The sequence below is a fragment of the Cervus elaphus genome, chromosome 26, assembly GCF_910594005.1.
Source record: "Cervus elaphus chromosome 26, mCerEla1.1, whole genome shotgun sequence".
Classification (NCBI taxonomy): domain Eukaryota; kingdom Metazoa; phylum Chordata; class Mammalia; order Artiodactyla; family Cervidae; genus Cervus; species Cervus elaphus.
Genome location: NC_057840.1, coordinates 11,749,854 through 11,771,436, shown reverse-complemented (window position 1 = coordinate 11,771,436; position 21,583 = coordinate 11,749,854). Strand labels below are relative to the sequence as shown.

Below are 21,583 nucleotides of genomic sequence, written 5' to 3'. Positions count from 1 at the left end.
GTTCTGAATGAAGCTGCTATAAACATCTATGTATAAGAGTTGTTTTGTTTTGGTGGGAGGGTCTGTTTTGTTTTTGTCTGTTCTGGGTCTTCACTACGGCACAGGTTTTTCTCTAGTTGAGGTGCACGGCCTTCTCGTTCTGGTGGCCTTTCTTAGCATGGAGCAAAGGCTCTAGGGTGGTGGGCTCAGTAGTTGCAGCTCCCTGGTTCTAGAGCGGCAAGGCTCAGCAGTTGTGGCACATGGACTTAGTTGCTCCACGTCATGTGGGATTTTCCCGGACCAAGGATTTAAACTGTCTCCTGCATTGGCAGGCAGATTCTTTACCACTAAACCACCAGGGAAGTACTGTGTATAAGTTTTGGCATAGACTTAAGTTTTCAATGGGTTTCCCTGGTGGCTCAGAGGGTAAAGCGTTGGCCTGCAGTGCGGGAGACCTGGGTTCAATCTCTGGGTCGGGAAGATCCCCTGGAGAAGGAAATGGCAACCCACTCAAGTATTCTTGCCCGGAAAATCCCATGGATGGAGGAGCCTGGTAGGCCACAGCCCATGGGGTTGCAAAAAGTCGGACACAACTGAGCGACTTTCCTTTGCTTTCAACTCATTTGGAGTTGAAAGGAGTACAACTGTTGGGTCATATGCTATGCTCCTGTTTTAATAGATATGGAAGGAGGTCAAAGGAACTTAGAGTCAAAGGCAAAGAAGATGTCCACATTACTCCCTACTCCTCTGCTCCTCTTAACAACCACAGTCTTTATGATTCACCTGGAAATCACCCAGGTTCTGCTTGTTTTCTTTTTCTAATCAGCAGGCGTGGAGAGCTTTTGCTTTCGTTTGTCTTTCATTTCAACCTGGGTGGTTAAGCCTTATTTTCAACTTTTAGTTTAAATTCTCTGAGGGCTTTGCTCTGAGCCTTCAGTAACTGTATGCTTACTTGATTCACTCGCAGCTCCTGAGGGTCACAGCAAGACTCACAGGGTATTTGTATTTTTATCAAGAACAATTATTCAATCTTTCAGATCTTCAGACACATCCTTATTAGTATGAATCATTAAGCTCCTTGTTTGCTAAAAATGTAAAATTATTCTAACTAGAAATGTACATTTGAAAGCATACAATTTGACTCTAATAAGACCAAACTTGAGGAGCATAATTTTCTCTTTAAGAAAAATAATAAAGTTGAAACCATTTTGTAAAAACTTCCTGGCACTATTAGTAGTTGCTAGAACTCCAAATTTTGTTCACCTCACTTTTGCTGCACACATATCCCTTCCCTCCTCCAAGTAAAACCAAAGTGTATCTCAACGAGAAGAAAAGCACATCAGATGGCAAGTGCTATGATCTTTTTTAAGATTTCATTCCTCCTCCCACTGTGAATGCAATTGCTACCTTCTAACACAGTGGCTTGTTTGATTGGACACCTGTATAGAGTCCTTTCCCTCTGGTGAGCACCATGTCCCTGAGTTATAGACACCAAAAGCCCATTATCCAAACCCTGGGTTTTTTTTAAAATTGAATAGAGTTGCTTTACAATGATGTGTTTATGCTCTACAACAAAGTGAATCAGCTATAGACATACAGGCGTGCATGCTCAGTCACTTCAGTCATGTCTGACTCTTTGTAATCCTATGGACTGTAGCCCTCCAGGCTCCTCTGTCCATGGGAATTCTCTAGGCAAGAATACTGGAGTGGGTTGTCATGCCCTCCTCCAGGGGATCTTCCCGACCTGGGGATTGAACCAGTGTCTCCTCTATCGCAGGCAGATTCTTTATCCACTGAGCCACCATGAAGCCCATAGGTATTCATATACACATTCTTTTTTGGATTTCCTTACCATTTAGGCCACCACAGAGCACTGAGTAGAATTCCCTGTGCTATACAGTACATATATATATAATTAACATACTCTATACAGAGAGTTACATACGTGTGTGTGTATATATACTATATATACCTGTATAGTGTATGTGTCAATCCCAACCTACCAGTTCATCACACTCCCACATCCCCTTTTGGTACCTGCAAGTTTGTTTTCTACATCTGTGTCTCTATTTCTGTTTTGAAAGTTCATCTATATCCATTATTCTAGATTTCACATAGAGTGATATTATATGATACTTGTTTTTCTCTTTCAGACTTACTTCACTCTGATGACAATCTCTAGGTCCATCCACATGTCTGTGAATGTCACTATTTTGTTCCTTTTTATGGCTGAATAATATAAACAATCAACAAGGGATTAATCTCTGAAATATACAACCCCTGGGTTTTTTGACTGAAAGCTCATTAATATTCACTCGTTGTCCTTCACGAATAATCACCATGCAGATTACTTTTAAAACTAGCATCAGTGGGTAGAAATAACAACAAAATTTTGGTTCAGTAAAGGAAGTGCGTGAGTGCATGCTCAGTCATGTCTGACTCTTTGTGACCCCATGAACTATAGCCCATCAGGCTCCTCTGTCCATGGGACTTTTCAGGCAATGGTACTGGAGTGGGTTGCCCAAACTCATGTCCATTGAGTCAGTGATGCCATCTAACCATCTCATCCTCTGTCGTCCCCTTCTCCTCACACCTTCAATCTTTCCCAGCATCAGGGTCTTTTCAAATGAGTCAGCTCTTCGCATCAGGTGGCCAAAGTATTGGAGTTTCAGCTTCAGCATCAGTCCGTCCAATGAACATTCAGGACTGATCTCCTTTAGGATGGACTGGTTGGATCTCCTTGCAGTCCAAGGGACTCTCAAGAGTCTTCTTCAACACCACAGTTCAAAAGCCTCAATTCTTCATCACTCAACTTTTGAGAGGGTAACAGGCAGGAAGGCCAGGGGTCTCCAAACAGAAGAAATAAGCTGTAAATGTCAGACATTTTTATCTCTCTTAAGCGAAATGGCAACCCACTCCAGTACTCTTGCCTGGAGAATCCCATGGAGGGAGGAGCCTGGTAGGCTACAGTCCATGGGGTCGCAAAGAGTCGGACACGACTGAGCGACTTCACTTCACTTAAGTGGCAGGAGGAAACAAATTAGTGATATTTTTTTCCTTCTCTATACAAATTTAAAAGGAGGTTTCTCTTAAAATGCTGTGTTGCCATGACACCTGGTTTCACCTGAAGCTAACTGTTCTCAAACTTTAAGTTAACCAATACATTTTTTCATATGGAAATGTTTGTCTTAAGCTATGTTAATGTACCCCAGACTCTGTCTTCCAGTTGGTTCTGCCAAATGGCTCAGAACCTACTTGACAAACCAGTATGTTATACTCAGATATTCTTCCCCTAATTTATGTAAACAAAACTATTTGTATGGTAATCTGCCCTTCTACAAGATTCAAGTCAATCATTTTATGGCCTGGGATGAATTATCTGCTGCCATTCTGAGTTTTAAGGCATTCCTTTCTTTTCATTAGCAGACTGCTAGTGACTATATAACATCCAGCTGAGGACTAGCAGGGGGCACCCTTTCTGCCCCCTTCTGATGCCTATGTCAGAAGTTTTCTCTATCTCTTTGATACTTTAATAAAACTTTATTATACAAAAGCTCTGAGCAATCCAGCCTTGTCTCTGGCCCCGGATTGAATTTGTCTCCTCCAGAGGCCAAGAATCCTGGCATCTTATCATTCAGCAACAACCCTTCACTTTCTTTATAGTCCAACTCTCACATCCATACGTGACTACTGGAAAAATCATAGCCTTGACTAGATGGATCTTTGTTGGCAAAGTAATGCCTCTGCTTTTTAATATGCTTTCTAGGTCGGTCATAACTTTTCTTCCAAGGAGCAAGTGTCTTTTAATTTCATGACTGCAGTCACCATCTGCAGTGATTTTGGAGCCCCCAAAATAAAGTCTGTCACTGTTTCCCCATCTGTGTACCGTGAAGTGATGGGACTGGATGCCATGATCTTAGTTTTCTGAATGTTGAGTTTTAAGCCAAACTTTTTCAGTCCCCTCTTTCACTTTCATCCATGATTTAGCTTGATCTAAATTATTATATACTGTATTCTCTCTAAAGATCTTAAAGCTAATTGGATTCCTGATTTGGGGTAAGGATGTCTCAAAGGTACTATCCGAAGATACATCTGGCTCCCACCTTTGATGACATTAGGTGTGGCCCTTGAATTAGGGGAGAGAAAAGCCTCATTGATCTATTTGAACTTATATTTCAGCTTTATTGTCAGAAAGTAATTTGTAATTTTACCTTGCATCCATCCAAACGTCCCCCTCCACACTAATCATTTATTTTCATTTAAACAAATACTAATTTTTCCTTAATCAAAAGTTCCCTTAGAGGTTGTAAATTGATTTTCCATTTCTACCATCCCTTTTGTATGTATTAGTTTGTACTCTTCTGTAAAGTAGGATTTTTGTTAAACAACTGGAATCATTTGATGAATTTGAAATAATAGTTTCCTATCAGACAGAATAAATGCTTAAGTTTTCACTTCAGTTCACAATGTTCAGAGCTGGGATAATTGCCACAGCTGACCCATTGTCACTTTTGGTTCATGAATTTTCATAAATTTAATCTATTAAAATAAACAATTATTCTTTTTGATTCTCAAATTGTTACAAATTTGGCCAGTGGGAACTCCTTCTGTGCCCCTTTTTAAACACTTAAAAATTATGGTAAAATCTGTATAACGTAAAGTATCATTATATGTAGTTATGTTTATATAGTTCAGTGGGATTAGACACATTCACATTACTACTTTCTGTCTCCTTGAATTTGACTTCCTTAAATATTTCATGAATAGAATCATACCTCATTTTTTTTTTTTGACTGGCTTATTTCACTTGGCTTAATGTCTTAATGTTGAAAGCTGTGTCAGAATTTCCTTCCATTTTAAGACTGAATGATATTCTACTGTATGCATATATCATATTTTGCTTATCTGTGGATGGACACTTGGCTTGCTTCCACATTTTGGCTATTGTGAATAATGCTGCTAGAATATGTGTGTACAAATATCTATCCCAGTCCTTGCTTTCAAATGGGTTGCCTTTAGGCTCTTTTGATAGTGTGTTTTGATGCAGAAAAGTTTTAAACTTTGATGAAGTCAATTTTGTCTATATTCTCTTTTGTTACCTGTGCCTTCAGTTTCATCTCTTAGAAATTATTGCCAATCCAATATCATGAAACCTTTCTGTTTTTTCCCCAAGAGTTTGGCTCTTACATTTAGATTTTTTATCCATTTCGAGTTAACTTTGTACGTGTGTTTTTTTTTTAAATTTTTTAAACCCTTGCCTGAGATCGACAGGTACGCACTGCTATGTTTACTTGTTTATATCATTTATTTATTCGTTTTTGGCTGTGCGGGGCCTTCATCGCTGCATGTGGGCTTCCTCTAGTTGCAGAGAGCAGGGGCTACTCTCCAGCTGTGATCACTTCCCTGGTAGTGGAGCACAGGCTCTAGGCCTACTGACTTCCGTAGTTGCAGCACAGGGGCTCAGTAGCTGTGGCTTGGGGACCCTGGCACATACAAGCTTCAGTAGTTGTGGCTTGTGGGCTCCAGACTGCAGGCTCAGTAGTTGTGGTACATGGGCTTAGTTGCTCTGAGGCATGTGGACTCTTCCCAGACCAGAGGTCAAACCCAAGTCCCCTGCCTTGCCAGGTGGATTCTTATGCACTGCGCCCACCACCAGGGAAACCCATGTATATGGTGTTAGGTAAGGGTCCAACTTCATTTCTTTCCATGTGGATATCCAATTATACCAGCACCATTTATTGAAAAGATTGTCCTTTCCCTTATTGAATGGTCTTGTCATCTTTTGACAATCATTTGACCATATATGTAAGGATTTTTTTCTTGGCTTTCTTCCTTTCTGTTGGTCTATCCTTAATGCCAAAAATATTGTTTTGATTCTGTGCTTTATAGTAAGTTTTGAATCAGAAAGTGTGAATTTTCCAATTTTGTTCTTGCTCTTTTTCGCAAGAAGTAGATTTTGACAGGGATTGCATTAAAACTGTATATTGCCTTGGCTATATTATTTCTCCCCGTTTTTTCTATGTCTTTAATTTCCTTCAGCAGTATTTTGTTGTTTTCAGTGATTAAGTTAAACTCCAGTTATTTCTAAGTAAATATTTTTTAAAATTTTATTTATTTCTGGCTGCACTGGGTCTTTCTCTAGTTACAGTGTGTGGGCTTCTCATTGCAGTGACTTCTCCTGTTGCAGAAGACCAGCTCTAGGGCACTCAGGTTTCAATAGCTGTGGCTTCTTGGCTTAGTTTCCTTGTGGAACATCCCTTCCTGGACCAGGGATCAAACCTGTGTTCCCTGCATTGGCAGGCAGATTATTTTTAACCACTGGAGCAGCAGGGAAGTCCCTAAGTAATTATTTTTGATGCTATTGTGCATGGTTTTCCTACTTTCATTTTTAGGTTACTCATTGCAGTATATAGAAACAGCGATTTTTTGTGTGCTGAATTTGTATCCTGGTAGTTTGCTTAACTTATTTATTGGTTCTAACAGGTCTGTATGTCTGTAGTCTTTAGGATTTTCTACATGTAATATTGTATCATCTGGGAAGAGAGATAGTTTTACTTCTTTTCCTGTTTGGATGCCTTGTATTTATTTTTCTTGCCTAATTGCTTTGGCTGGAACTTCCATTTCTATGTGAATAGAAGTGATGGAGGCAGGCAACTTTGTATTTTTTCTGATCTTAGATGGAAAGCATTCAGTCTTTGACCATTTACTGTGATGTTAGCAGTGGGTTTTTCATGTTGAATTTTTTTTCTAGCCCTAGTTTCTTTTAGTTTTTGTTTTTTTTTTTTTAAATCATGAAAGGGTATTGGAATTTTCAAATGTTTTTTCTGCATCAGTTGAGATGATGTGTTTTTTTCACCTTTATTTTATTTATGTAGTCTATTACATTGATTGCTTTTTGTATGTTGAATCAGCCTTGCATTCCTGGATAAATTCCACTTGGTCATTTTGTATAATCTGCTTAATATGCAGGTTGATTTGTTTTGCTAGGTTTTGCTTTTTTTTTTTTTTTAAGGATTTTTGTACCTATATTCATAAAAATGTTGGTTTATAGTTTTTTTTACTTGTGATATCTTTGTCTAGCTTTGGTATCAGGGCAATGCTTAGCTCACAGACTAGCTTAAGAAGTAGTCCCCTTTTTTCAGTTTTTTTTTTTTTTTAATTGTTTAGCTGCATTGGGTCTTAGTTGTGGCACTTGGGATCTTCATTGCATCATGCAGAATCTCTAGTTGTGAAGCGTGGGCTCAGTAGTTGCAGCACATAGGCTTAGTTGCCCTGCAGAGTATAGATAATTCCCCAACCAGGGACTGAACCCGGGTCCACTTCATTGTATGGTGGATTCTTAGCCAGTGGACCACCAGGGAAGTCCCCTTTTCAATTTTTTGTTAGAATTTGAGAAGCACCGACATTTTTCTTTAAATGTTTAATGTAGGTTTCAGCATGAAGCCATCAGGTTCAGGATCTTTCTTTGTCCTATAAGTTTTTGGTTACTGATTTACTAGTTATGGGTGTATTCAGATTTTCTATTTTTCCATAATTTGGTGTTGGCATGTATTGTTTTTCTATGATTTTATCCATTTCATTTAGGTTATCCAATTAGTTGGCATGCAACTGTTCATAGTACTCTATTCTTACAGTTCTTTTCATTTCTATATAACTGGTAGTAACGTCTTCACTTTCATTCTGCTACCAGTCATCTGAGTCTTCTCTTTTTCTTGATCAGTCTAGCTAAAGGTTTGGGAATTTTGTTTATTTTTCCCAAAAGGCAACTTTTGGTTTCAGTGATATTTCTCTAATATTTCTTTCCTGCTAACTTCGGGTTCGTTTTATTATTTTTCTAGTTCCTTAAGGGGTAAAACTAGGTTGTTCGTTTGAGACCTTTTTAAATTATAAGCATTTATGGTTATAAATTCCCTCTTAGCATTGCTTTTGCTGAACCTTGAAAGTTTTTTAGTGTTGTTTTCATTTTCGTTTGTCTAAGTATTTTCTAATTTTCCTTGTGGTTTCTTTTTTGACCTATTGATTGTTAAGAGTATGTTGTTTAATTCCATAAATTTGGACATTTTCCAGCATTCTGCCATTATTGATTTCTGTCTTTTAAAATCTCTTGAGCCTTAATTTGTGACCTGACATATGATTTATTATGAAGAAGAATGCAGCATGTGCATTTGAGAAGAATGTGTATCTTGTTGTTGAGTAGAGTGTTCTGTATATGTTTGTTATATCTAGTTGGCTTATGTGTTGCTCAAATTCTCTTTCCTTACTCATCTTCTGTCTGGTTGTTCTATTTATTATTTAGAGTGAAATGTTGACATCTCCAACTGTTGCTTAGAGCTGTTTATTTGTCCCTTCAATTCTGTTAGTTTTGGTTTCAGATACTTTGACCTATTATTAGGTGTAAATTTTTATAATTATGCATCTTTTTGCTGTGTTGAACCTTTATTAATATACTGATATATAATATCCTTTGTCTCTTGCAACCTTTTTTGATTTAAAGTCTATTATATTTGATAGCCATTAGTATAGCCATGCCAAATCTTTTGTTTACTATTTCCATGGAATATCTTTTCCCATCTTTTCACTTTCAGCCTATTTTTGTCTTTGGATCTAAAGCAGTCTCTTGTAAACAACATATAATTATACCATGTTTATTTGAATCCATTCTTCCAACCTCTGTCTTGATTAGAGAGTTTAAACTGTTTATATTTAAAGTAATTAATGATAAGGAGGGACTTCTGTCATTTTCCTCTTTGTTTTCAGAATGCATTTAGCTTTCTTGCCCCCTTGTTTCCTGTATTATATCTTTTGTGTTTAGTTGATTTGTTTTTGTAGTGAAACTTTAATTCCCTTCTCATTTCCTTCTGTATATATCATTTAACTATTTTCTTTGTGTTCACTGTAGGGATTAAATTTGACATCCCCAAATTATACCATACTAATTTGAATTTCTACCACTTCAATGTGATTAAAATAAAAGTTCCATCTAGTTCTGTCCCCATTCCAATTCAGTTATTAATGTCACAAAGTTACGTCTTTATGTATTAAGAGTCCAAAAATACAAAGTAGTCACATTTTTTATGCATTGGTACCTAAGAAAACTGTTTTCCTTCATCCTCACTCTCACAACACTTATGACATCAGATATGTGGGTTTTCTGCAACAAGAAACTAACTGCCTGGAATTAGTGCCCAGTCCTACAGGTTAAAAGCTTGATCCCACAGACTGTCCCCTACCCTTTATTTCCTCTTTTCTCTAATATTTATTTTTAAATTAAAAAAACAATTTTATTTATTTATGTTATTTATTTTTGGCTGTGCTGGGTCTTTGTTGCTGTGTGGGTTTTTCTCTGGCTGCAGTTTGAGGCTTCTCATTGCAGTGGACTCTCTTGTTGTGGAGCACAGGCTCTACGGAGCTCAGGCTTCAGTAGTTGTGACACATGGGCTCAGCAGTTGCAGCTCCTGGACTCTAGAACACAGGCTCAGTAGTTGTGCACAGGCTTAGTTACTCCATGGCATGTGGGATCTTCTCAGCCCAGAGATCAATCCCACGTCTCTTGCATTGGCAGGTGGATTTTCTTTTCTTTTTTTTTTTTTACCACTGAGCCACAAGGGAAGCCCTGCTATTTTTATTTGTTTGGCTGTTCTGGGTCTTAGTTGTGGCATGCAGGATTTTTAGTTGAGGTATACAAGATCCTCTAGTTACAGCATGTGGGACCTTGAGTTGTGGCATGGGAACTCTTAGTTGCAGCATGTGGCATCTAGTTTACTCACCAGGGATGGAGCCCAGGCCTTCTGCATTGGGAGCATTGAATCTTAGCCACAGGACAACCAGGGAAGTCTTTACCCCCTGATTCAGACATCAATCACAAATCCAGATTGTCACCTTGGCTTCTGACCACTGTCTGTAAATTGGGACCAGTTTCTATGACTCCTCTTGAGATCTGATAATTTTCTAGAGCAGCTCACAGAACCCAGGAAATGTTTATTTACTATTGATGATTTATTACAAAATGATACCTTAAAGAATACAATTGAACAGCCAGGTAAAGAGCTACATAGAGGGTGAGGTATGGAAGAGGGGCACAGAACTTCCATTCCCTCTCAGGTACACCACCCTCCTAGCACCTCCATATGTTCAACAACCCAGAAGCTCTCTGAGCTCTGTACTTTGGGGATTTTTATGGAGACTTGATCATGTAGACATCATCAATTATTAATTCATTTTCTAGGCCCTCTCTTGTCTCTGGAGAATGAGGGATAGGGCCCCAAAGTCCAAGCTTCTAATGATGGCTTAGTCTTTCTGGTGACCAGCCCCTATCCAGAAGGTCACCAAGAGTCACCTCATTAGAACAAAAGATGCTCTAATGGTAATAAACTCTCCCAGCATTTATCTGGGAATGACTTAATATCTCCTTCATAGTTGAAGGACAGTTTTGCCAGTTGTGAGATTTGTGGTTAGACAGTTTCTTTCAGCATTTTGAATATATCAACCCATTGCCTTTTGGCATCCAAGGTTTCTAATGAGAAATCTGTTAAGAATCTTATCTGGGATCTTTTATATGAGTGATGAGTTACTTTCTTACTGCTCTCAAGATTCTCTTTGTCTTTAGACAGTTTGATTATAATGTGTCTCAGTGTGGATTTCCTTGATTGATTTTATCCTACTTGAAGTTCACTGAGCTCTTTGGAGGGCTATATGCATGTCTTTCATCACAGTTGAGATGTTTTCACCCATTATTTTTTCAAACAATCTCTCTGCTCCTTACTCACTCTCTTCTAGGATTCCCACAATACATATGTTGATCTGCTTGATGTTGTTCCACAGGTCATTTAGGCATTCATTTCAGTTTTCTTCAATCTTTTTTTCTTCTTGTTCCTCAACTTGACAATTTCAATTGTCCTATCTTCAAAGTAGCTGATTCTTCTGACTACTCAAATCTGCTTTTGAATCCCTCCAGTCAGTTTTATTTTAGTTATATTTTAAGCTCCAAAATTTCTTTTTAGTTTATTTTTAGGTTTTCTTTCTCTTTATCAAAATTACCATTTTGTTCATACATCAGTTTGTGACTTTGTTCACATCTTCTTTTAGCTCTTTGAGCATCTTTAAGACAGACAGTTGTTTTAAATTCTTGGTGTAGGAAGTTCACCATCTGGTCTTTCTTAGACATTTGTTTATTTTTTTCCCCTTTGAATGGGTCATAACATTCCTGTCCTTTTATTACTCATGAGTTTTTTGTTGTTGAAAGTAGGACATTTGAATCTTATGATGTAGGAACTCTGGAAATCAAATTCTTCCTCTTCCTCAGGGTTTACTGATTTTGCTTATAGTTTATTTATTTATTTTTTTATATAGTTTATTTAAATTGGTGTATGTTGTCTCTGTGGCAGCATCAGCCTGAGAGGTAAGCTTAAGGTTTCCCAGATATTTTATGAGTCTGGATCTTTTCTTATGTATGTATGGTGACATTCTAAATTTCCCATATATATGGTTGATTTTGAGTATGTGTGTGTGTTTGTGTGTGTGTGAGCTCAGTCACTTCAGTCATGTCTGTTGTTATTGTTTAGTCCCTAAGTCATGTCTGACTCTTTTGCAACCTCATGGCCTATAGCCCACCAGGCTCCTCTGTCCATTGGATTCTCCAGGCAAGAATACTGGAGTGGGTTGCCATTTCCTCCTCTAGGGTATCTTCCCGACCCAGGGATTGAACCCTTGTCTCCTGTGTCTCCTATATTGCAGGCAGATTCTTTACCCACTGAGCCACCTGAGAAGCTTTTGAGTATACTAGTTCTTAAATGTATGGTTCCCAAAAGGTGAAAAAGGGAAAAATGAAGGGAGAAAGAAACAGATGCCAGGGACTTCCCTGGAGGTCCACTGGTTAAGACTCTGTGCCTCCACTGCAGGGGGCACAGTTTCCATCTCTGGTCTGGGAACTAAGATCCCACAAGCCATGCAACATGGCCAGAGAGAGAGAGAGAGAGATAGAAACAGGGGCCAGTCCTTTGAAATACCCTGTAGGTTCTGTCATTTGGAGGGGGAGAGGTTTGTGACGATTGCAGTGGGAGTTGCAACAATGGGTTCCCACCTCTGTCTGCACATGATCAGAAGCAGCGATTAGTGATTAGAACACAGGTTACCCATGATTTGGAGCCCAAGGTTTTCATTGTCCACTCTGACTCCCACAAGCTGAGGCAGGCTGCTGCAGAAATGTGTGCACAACTTCCTGGTATGGGACCCGGATGTTTGGGGATAGCCACCAGCTACCTAAGAGCTGAAACTGACTGTGATTAACTGCAGTATGCCTTTCCCAACTTCCCTTGAAGTCACAAGCATTTAATAGACTCCATTGTTCCCAAGTAATTACATCAGGCAAACTCTGCAGTCAGGGACGTGAATTCCTGGTGCTTCCTACTCTACTATCTTCCCTGGTGTCACTTCATCTGTGTCCATTTGACACAGCCCTAATTATCTTGGGAAGCTCCCTTATTTTCTGGCACGATAAGAAGCACCAGGTTCACTTATTCATTCCTTGTTCCAGACTTCAAGTCAGGAAATTCTCCCGACTCTTGCTTTTAGTAAGGAATGGAATTGAAGGCAAAAATCTGAGCATGAGGGATTTGTGCTTGTATAAAATATTTCCTATTTCAATATAGCATTATTTTTGTTTCTGATTTACATAATTTCACTTATGCTGAAAATCCGGATTTCTCACAGTATTGTGTTAAAACCTTTTTATTGTGATAAATAGCACTCAAACAAAAAAGTGAATGTAAGTGCACAGTTTAATGGATTATTACAGAATAAAGACGTTTGAAACATTGTAAGCACCAGGGAAGCCCCTATAGTTTCCCTTATCATTGTCTCCTCGCCTCCCTCCCCTCTATTATTACTCATAGCCTATTGTCTGGACATAACTTCTTTGAATTCCTCTGTCTGCCCTGTGGTGTTCTTGTAATTGGTAAAAGCTGCAATTACTTTCTTAATTTTTTTTTTTAATTTGTGTTTGAATGTTGTTAATTTTTCCTTGATCTTCAACAGCACTTTTCTGGTGAATTTTTCTTCTCTTTTGAGAAGTTGCAATCTTCCATTTCTGTTTTGGTGTTTTAGAATCTTCTGTGGATACTGTATTTTACTCAGGTTTTAGTTTTCATATTTGAATGGATTTGTCTTTTCTGGAGAGATATTGGGGTTGTGTTCCCAGTTTCTCAGCTCAAGAGCTCTCTCCATTGGAACTGTAACTGACATCTTTAAAAAATATGATTCTTGGATCCTGTCCTGTTTCAAGAAGTTCTACCACCAATCTCTTCTCTTTTACCTTAATATCAGTCAGTCAAGGAATATTGCCCTTGACTTCCAAGACAATCCCTGACATTTTTAAACAGTGCTCTTAAAAGTCTTCCCCTTTTCTTTACTTCCTCCAATGCTTGATCTCAGACTTAACCTTTGCGTTCCTACTCAAATGAGAGCCTCTCCCCGCCCCTTCCAAATTAGTACCTCTAAAATTCTTAAATTTATTTTTGGTTATGGTGGGTCTTTGTTGCAGCACACAGTCTTTCTCTAGTTGTGGTGAGTGGGCTCCTCCTTGCAATGACTTCTTCTGCTGGAACACGGGCTTAAGGAGAGGGGGTTCAGTAGTTGTGGTGCACAGGCTTACTTGCTCTGTGGCATATGGGATCTTCCTGGACCAGGGATCCAACCCACGTCCCCTGCATTGGCAGGCAGATTCTTAACCCCAGGGCCACCAGGGAAGTCCTGAGAGCTTCTTCTGTAGAAAAATATTTGTGAATAGTTTATAAGTTTTGCCAAAGCCAAGACCTATCTGAACCCTCCATTCTTCTTACTTTTATGGTTTTCTGAACCTGTTCTGCTAGTTTGGGATGATTTTTCACCATCACATTTAAACATAATCTTGAATTTGAGAGTTTTCTCAGAGTCTTAGCTGAAAATGCAGGTTGTGGAATATTTTATTTGCTCTTTGTACTTTTTATTGTCAAGCAAGTGTAATCTCCTTGGTTTTGTCTTATCTCAACAAAAATTTGGAGTGATGGACATTAAAGCCCTCGGCACATCACAGCTCTTAGACAGACTGTGTTATAGCTCTTGGGTCTCGAACAGACTGTGTTATAGCTCTTAGACAGATCAGTGTTACAGCTCCATGTTACAGCTCAGTTTTATTTAGAAAATAGCAGGAAAATACATCCTCGAGGTGTGAGGGCATGCCAACCCAAAGACATGAAGAGAAGAGAGAGCCCCGGCCCTTTGGCTCCTCTTTTTATATGTTTTTTCCTCCCCCCTGGGCCTGCCCTATGTAAATTGGGCTAGCAAGGAGTGCTGTTTGTTCTACCTGAGGTCCTCACTCCTATCTTCAGACCTTCCTTTGACCTTCTTATGTTCTGTTTTCACGGGCTCTTCCTCTCCTTGTCTTTTAGCCACTGCCATTTTGGACTCCTGTTTCCTATTCTAACTACCTAACATTATGAAATAAAACTAAAAGTGTACCAAGCAGGTAGAGTGGCATGAGCTACTTCTAGGCTTCCACCATGCTTCTATCAGCCAAACTGGCGTTTTATTTATTTATTTGCCACACTGCATGGCATGTGGCATCTTAGTTTCCTGAACAGAGATCGAACCCAAGCTCCGTGCAGTGGAAGCGAGGAGTCTTAACTACTGGACTACCGGGGAAGTCCCCTAGACTTGCATTTTAGAAAACCCAAGCTGGAGAATGGCCTGAAGGTGGGATAATTCAGGCAAGAGAGGATGAGGGCTTGGATTAAGGTGGGGTCTGGAAATGGGGACATGAGGAAGTGTGGTTTAAGCTATGGCGGCTCTCCCCCGATTTTCTTTCTCCAAGGATGCTGAGAAATCAATGTGCAACTTGACCATGTCTTCATCCCCTGGAAGCAGTGAAATGCACACCTCTTGGAACCATAGTCCATTAGGTATTCAACACGTCCCTCAGTGCACAGAGCTGCAGAGGACCCCCTTGGCTTCTGCTGAGGCACCCAGGCAGAAGTCCAGTGAAATGGGGCCACCGTTCGGTATGGCATTGCCTGACCACCGTGTGAGCTACTGCCCCCAACTGACTTTCACCCCTTCCCAGATGACTTTCACTCAAGGAATGTCTGCTTCACAGCCAGGAATGATGATATTCAAGGGACCCCAGACGATGCCCTCAGGAGAACCCGATAGTCCAGGGATGGCCATGACCTTTGGTGGGAATCTAAGGATGCCACCAGCCTCACCTCCCAGTGGAATCCCAATGATGTCCCACATCAGAACACGAACAATGTCTCATCCTGGCCTCTCAACAGTAGCTTCTAACAGAGACCCTTTACCACCTAAAATGTTATTAAATCTGTTAGGTACACCCATGTCTGAGTCATGTGAATGTATGTCAAAAACCACCACAATATTGTAAAGTAATTAGCCTCCAATTAAAATAAATAATTTTTTTAAAAGAAAAAGAAATGGAAGCCTTGATCCAATCTATTACAAAAGCCACATAAGGAAGTGAACAAAAACTTAAGTAACAGAAAAAAGGCATTTTTATCTGTGGATATTAGCTTCTGTGCTAAGTTTAAGATAATCTCTCAATGCAGTTGGACAATGGAAGCAGCAGATATCTTAAAATAAGAATAAATATTCTCCAATAATAAAATCCTCACATGGGGGTTTCTCGGCTTAAAAACTCAGTGCTTTGACTGAGATAATCACCAGCACTTGGCTTTGGGGAAGGAGAACCTGTTACATTAGAAGATTTTCTTAAAGTCTCTAGATTGTGAGTTTACCAAGATCTTCAACTCTTTGAGTGCATGACATCTTTGTTTTTTCCTTCTGAAAGAAAGTAGGAGTTGGTTGAGAGATGGAGAGTGGAGATTTTAGGAAAATTCTGGAACCCCGAAATTACTTTTTGGAAAAAAAAAAAAAGTTTTATTTTGAAATCATTTCAAACTTACAGAAAAGTTGCAGGAATAGTACACAGGACTCTTATATGTTCAACCAGATTCCCCAAGTTTTAGTATTTTGCCACATCTACCTCATCATCCTTATTGGAATTCTCTCTTTCTCTCTGTATATATGTAGACATATTTGCTTTTTCCTGAACCATTTAAAAGTTAGGTTGCACACAATGCTCCATTAATACATCAGTACTACCCTTTAATACTTTAGTGTCAATTTGCTCCACAGTAAAACCAACAAACAAATCAGAAGGTTAACATTGGAGCAATTTGACTATGTAATTTATATGCCCCACTCACATGACTATTTTTCTGATATCTTGTATAGGTCCAAGATCCAATCCAGAATCATGCATTTAGTTGTTACATCTCTTTATTCTCTTTCAGTATGCCACAGCTGTTTGGTCTTTCCTTGCTTTTTATCATCTTGACATTTTTTAATGAGTGCAGACACACACTCTACAGCCCATTCTCTGCAACAAGAGAAGCCACCGCAATGAGAAGTCCAAGCACAGCAATAGGGAGTAGACCCTGCTCACCACAACTAGAGAAATCCCATGGGCAGCAGTGAAGACCCAGCATAGCTGGGTCTTCATTATTTATTTGGTTAAATAAATAATTAATATTTGGCTAAATAAATAATTAATATTTGGCTAAATAAATAATTATTATTTGGCTAAATAAATAATTATTATTTGGCTAAATAAATAATTAATAAAAGAAAGAAAATTGAAATAATGGAAGAAGAACAAAAAATTACAAAGGAAAGCATAGGACGGACTTTTACCAAAGATTTTGAGTGGAAAAGTTTGCATTTCTGAAGGCAGAGAGTTCCCATACTGACCTCAGTCAGAAATAATTCCTTGGGGTCACCTCTTTAGTGGGCTCAGAATCAAGACACACCCCCCAAACCTGCCCTCCTCTTATGGGAGCCAAGGAATTAGGTCATTTCCGCATGGGGCAGAACTCCTAGGTCACTTGGGTCTTACTGTTTTCCATATACTAGGTGGCACCCAAGTCAAGGGCTTGTCCCCATGTTCAGTTCGGGTAAGTTTTGGCTTATTCCTTTCTCTTCAAAAATATCTAATGTTGTGGGGATTATTAATGAAAGTGTGACTTCTTCCAACTCTCTCCCTGCAAATGTTACCTTAGGGCCATTCCGCATTTTTAATTAAATCCTTCCTTTCCTGTCAATCTGATGTAGACTGGATGCAGAGCGTTTCTGGATGACACCTCATCCCCCCAGGAAAGGAGGGGAGGGAAGCAGGGGGACTTATAAGACTCCTAGGCACTTCTAGCCCTCTGTATGGTAGGGTAAAGGTTTAGGACAATGCATGGTTTGCCACAAGTGTAAGGTTCTAGCACCAAAGCATGCAGAAGCTTGGGGGAGAGCACACAGAGCAGATAAAGGGAAAACAAGAGTGTCTGGGTAGGGCCCGGCAGTGACCACTTCTTGTACATAAATCTATTCTCCAAGTACCTGCTAGGAGCTGAATTGTGTTCCCTTTAAATCTGCATATTAACGTACTAACCCCCAGTTATTTCAGAATGTGACTGTATTTGGAGATAAGATCTTTAAAGAAGTAAGTTAAAATTGAAGTGATTAAGGTGTGTCCTAATCTTGGTATTAGTCACTAATGTGACTGGTATGTTTATTGTTTATTTATTAATTTTGTTGGCTGTGTTGCCTCATGTGAGATCTTTCTAGTGGCTGCAATGTGGAATCTACTTCTCGGAGCCAAGGATCAAACCCAGGCTCCCTGCATTGGGAGCATAGAGTCATAGCCACTGGACAACCAGGAAAGTCCCTGGTGTCTTTATAAGAAGAGGAAATTTGGACACAGTCACACACAGATGAAAGATGCAGGGAGATGACAGCCATCTGTAGGCCAAGGAGAGAGGTCTCAGAAGAAACTAACCCTGCCAACTCCTTGGTCTTCGACTTCTAGCCTCCAAAACTGTAAGAATATAAGTTTCTATCTTATAAGTCATTCATCTGTAATATTTTGTTATGGCAGCCCAGGCAAACTAGTATAGAATCTATTGCATCTGTAAGCAGGTCTCCTTTCTGTAATTATATCACTTTTTTTTTTTAAAGCAAAATATTTTTCAAACAAGAGCCTTTCTGTACCTGGATACCTCTATGGAGGTCACAAAGTTAGTCAAAATATGTTTTTTAATCAAAGATGTCCACTCTGTTAATGAAGCAATACTGCCTTCATTTCCAGTTGCCCCCAATCCAGTCATAATGCTGCTAAATATTTCACAGTCACAACCTTGGGTTCTACCTTTTTCTCTGTTCCAGTGTACTAAGAAAACATTCCAAAGACTATCCATTTTTTCTAAATGCTTTGAAAGGGTTTAAATAATACTATGTTGCCTGGTTGTTTAGTTTCATCTGACACAGTGATGACCTATTGCTGTTCTGTTCTTCAGTAGATGCCTGCAAATTGAGCAACTATCTTTCCTGTGTAACCTAAGAAAGCCATAATGCTTTTGTGAAGAACATTACAAAATTTATGGGACCCTGGCTCCACTACCTAGAACATAAAATCTCTTCAAGGGAACAGCATCTTTCCAACAACTGAGAAAAAACTATTTTCAAGGACTCCAGACATATTGCAGTTTCACAGATGAACTCTTTATTGGATATGACTGGAAATTTTCTCTTTTCTTTCATGCATAAGAATAATGTAGACCTATGGCTAGTGAGATTCCATATTCAAAATGTGTTGGGTTTCTTTGTGTGTTTAAATGAACATGATTCATATGTATGAGTTACCATAATAGCATAAGGCACTTAATAAGCTTGGGGCAGTAGTGCTGCTAGAGACATGGTCAGCAGGGGAATCAAATCCAAATCAGAATAAGTATCTATTTCCATGGGGGTTAAATCACTACTATGTTTGATTTGTAGTGCCTGACTGCCCAGGCACTACAGATGCCTGACTACCTCCGGGTGCCTGACTGTCTGCCCCCAAGTGCAGGGGGCTAAGGATTTTGTGACTTGTTGATAAATTGGGCCTCAGTAATAGCAATAAGGGCTTCCCTGGCCGCTCAGACAGAAAAAGAATCTGCCTGCAATGCGGAAGACCTGGGTTCGATCCCTGGGTTGGGAAGAACCACTGGAGAAGGGAATGGCTACCCACTCCAGTATTCTTGCCTGGAGAATTCCATGGACAGAGGAACCTTGTGGGCTATACTCCATGGGGTCACAAAGAGTCAGACAACTGAGTGACTAACTCTTCACTTCAATGGCAATAAACATGTTAACCTTGGGAAGAGGAAGTCCATGTGATTCAGCTGGGCTCAATTTAATTTATGAATCCATTGGGCAAGTACTGGAGTGACTGGGGAGGGAGGCTGACTGACATCCATGGACAGGTCATCTTGTTCACCAGGTTATGGAGTGTCTCCTCCATTCTGAAGATTCTCAAGGTGAATAAATACCCTCATAATCTAGACCCATTTTAAGAGGGTCTTACATCCACCTACATGCCTCTTGTCCAATCTTCCTTGTCATCAATTTTCTTATCTTGTCCCTTCCAAGTCCCTGACCATAGAGTTAACAGTTTACCACTTTTTTGTGTGTCCCTGGGGGCCTTACCTTGGAACATCTTCCCTAACAAGGAGAGTGGACAACAAGCTGTGGTATTGAGTTCTGCCCACTAGAAGGATTTCCCTTCCCTGTAGTCTGTCAGGGACACTCTGAAAGTAATACATGACACATGTACACTGCTGGCCACTACCAGTGTCCTGTGCTGAGTATTCTGTGAAAAGTTGAAATGTTTCCTCTCCTGGCTCACTGATCATAGGAAACTCTTGTGAGGTCATTGGCGTTGGCTGAGGGATGGATGGCATGTGATGAGAGTGGACATATTAGGAATGTAAACAGTTAGCTCGAGCAACTTCCATGCATATTCAGGCTTGCACCTGGTCTTATAGGACTAGTTCCACTTGATGGATGAAGGGCCCTCTGTTTTAGGGTTTGAGGTCAGCTGGGGATGTATGATCACCAAGTATTTCATGGTTAAGTGCTGTTGTATTCTGCTGGAGTCCAGGAGCAAGCCCAGTGCTAGACCCCAAAAGAGCTATTTGCCAAATTCGACATGCTTTCTAAATGATACTCTCTTTATTAGGATAAAGTTAGCCGGCAACTTCAGATGATTGTACTTGTAGACTTGTTGTATGTTTGTTTCTATCACACCAGAGTATCTCAGAACAAAGGCCACCAGCCCCATTCTTTACTTTGATCTAACTAGTCAAATAGGAGCTTTTTTCATGCATCAATTTTTTCCCCATCTGCCTCCCTTCCTGATTTTAAAAATTTTAAAAGAAGAAGAAGAAAAGGAAGGATGGAGTGTTACACAGTCCTTTAGGAAAATTTTCTATATTGGGTCCTGAATCCCATAAAACTGCCATATAACTTTTATCCTTCTCATGGGAAGCATATGAGATTAACAGACTGTGACAATGGTCTTTTATTTTTCCATAATATTTTAATTTCTATCTGTTAAAAGTCTTTCAAGACCAAAGAAAGCAACTTAAAGAAAGTAATTTATGTTATAAAACTTTTATTTGGTCTAACATTTGATCATGTTCTTTGTGCTTCACCTGGGGAGATATAGGAGTGACAGAATTCACACCTTTTTATTATGGAAAATTTCAAACATACATAAAGCAGAGAGAATAGTATAATAAGCCTCGATGCACCTACCTTCCAGCTTCGACAGTAATCAACATTCTATTCTTGTTATTTATACTCTATCCTTCCTATGACTAGTTTTTTTCTTTTGTTGGAGTATTCTAAAACAATCCAAGACAGCATACAGTTCCACTTTGTAAATTCTTCCGTAATATATACTAATTTTATAAACATAACATAATCACAATTTCGTTATCATTCCCCCCAACACCAACAATTAACTCCTTAATATCATCTAATAATCAGTCCATGTTCAGTTTTTCCCAATGGTCTCAAAATGCCTTTTTATAGTTGGTTTATTTAAATCAGGATCTAAACAAGATGTACATATTGCATTTGGTTGGTAGGTCTCTTAAGTCTGTCTCTCTCATTTTCTAAGTTAAATACAGTCTTTTCTATTGAAGTAATTTGTGTTTTTTCTAGTTCCCAAAATATGCATCAGGTTTCTAAATAGAAGGAAAAAGCCTTAGCCAAAAAGTCACATATTTATTCAGACTAGTCTAAGAAAACTAATAAATTGAGTAAATGAACTTGAATAGATTAAAAGCTCACATCAGAATAGAATTGCAGGCCTTCCCTGGTGACCCAGTGGTGAGGAGTCTGCCTGCCAATGCAGGAGGCATGGATGGGATCCCTAGTCCAGGAGGATGCCACATACCACAGAGCGACTGGACCCCTGTGCTGCACCTATGGAGCCTGTGCCCTGGAGCCCAGGAAGAGCAACTACTGAGCCCACGCACTACAATTGCTGAGGTCGGTGCCCTGGAGCCCCTGCTGGGCAAGGGGAGGGGCCGCCACAAGCCTGCGCCCAGCAACCGGAGGTGGCACCCCACCCCCTCATCGAAACAAGAGAAAAGCCTGCGCAGCAGCGAAGACCCAGCCCAGCCAGAGAGAGAACAGAATTGTCCCTTTTGGTCAGAAACATACGACCAAAGGCAAAAATCTG

The 21,583-nt window shown here is 39.6% G+C and overlaps 1 protein-coding gene across 1 annotated transcript; it reads left to right on the top strand.

Annotated features, from left to right (window-relative positions):
- Positions 1-14,839: 14,839 nt before the first annotated feature.
- LOC122684105 (Krueppel-like factor 17) lies at positions 14,840-18,245 on the top strand. Its single transcript, XM_043887965.1, has 2 exons — positions 14,840-15,335; positions 18,238-18,245. Exons 1-2 carry the CDS (start codon positions 14,840-14,842, stop codon positions 18,243-18,245), a joined length of 504 nt encoding a protein of 167 aa, XP_043743900.1.
- The last annotated feature ends 3,338 nt before the right edge of the window (positions 18,246-21,583 follow it).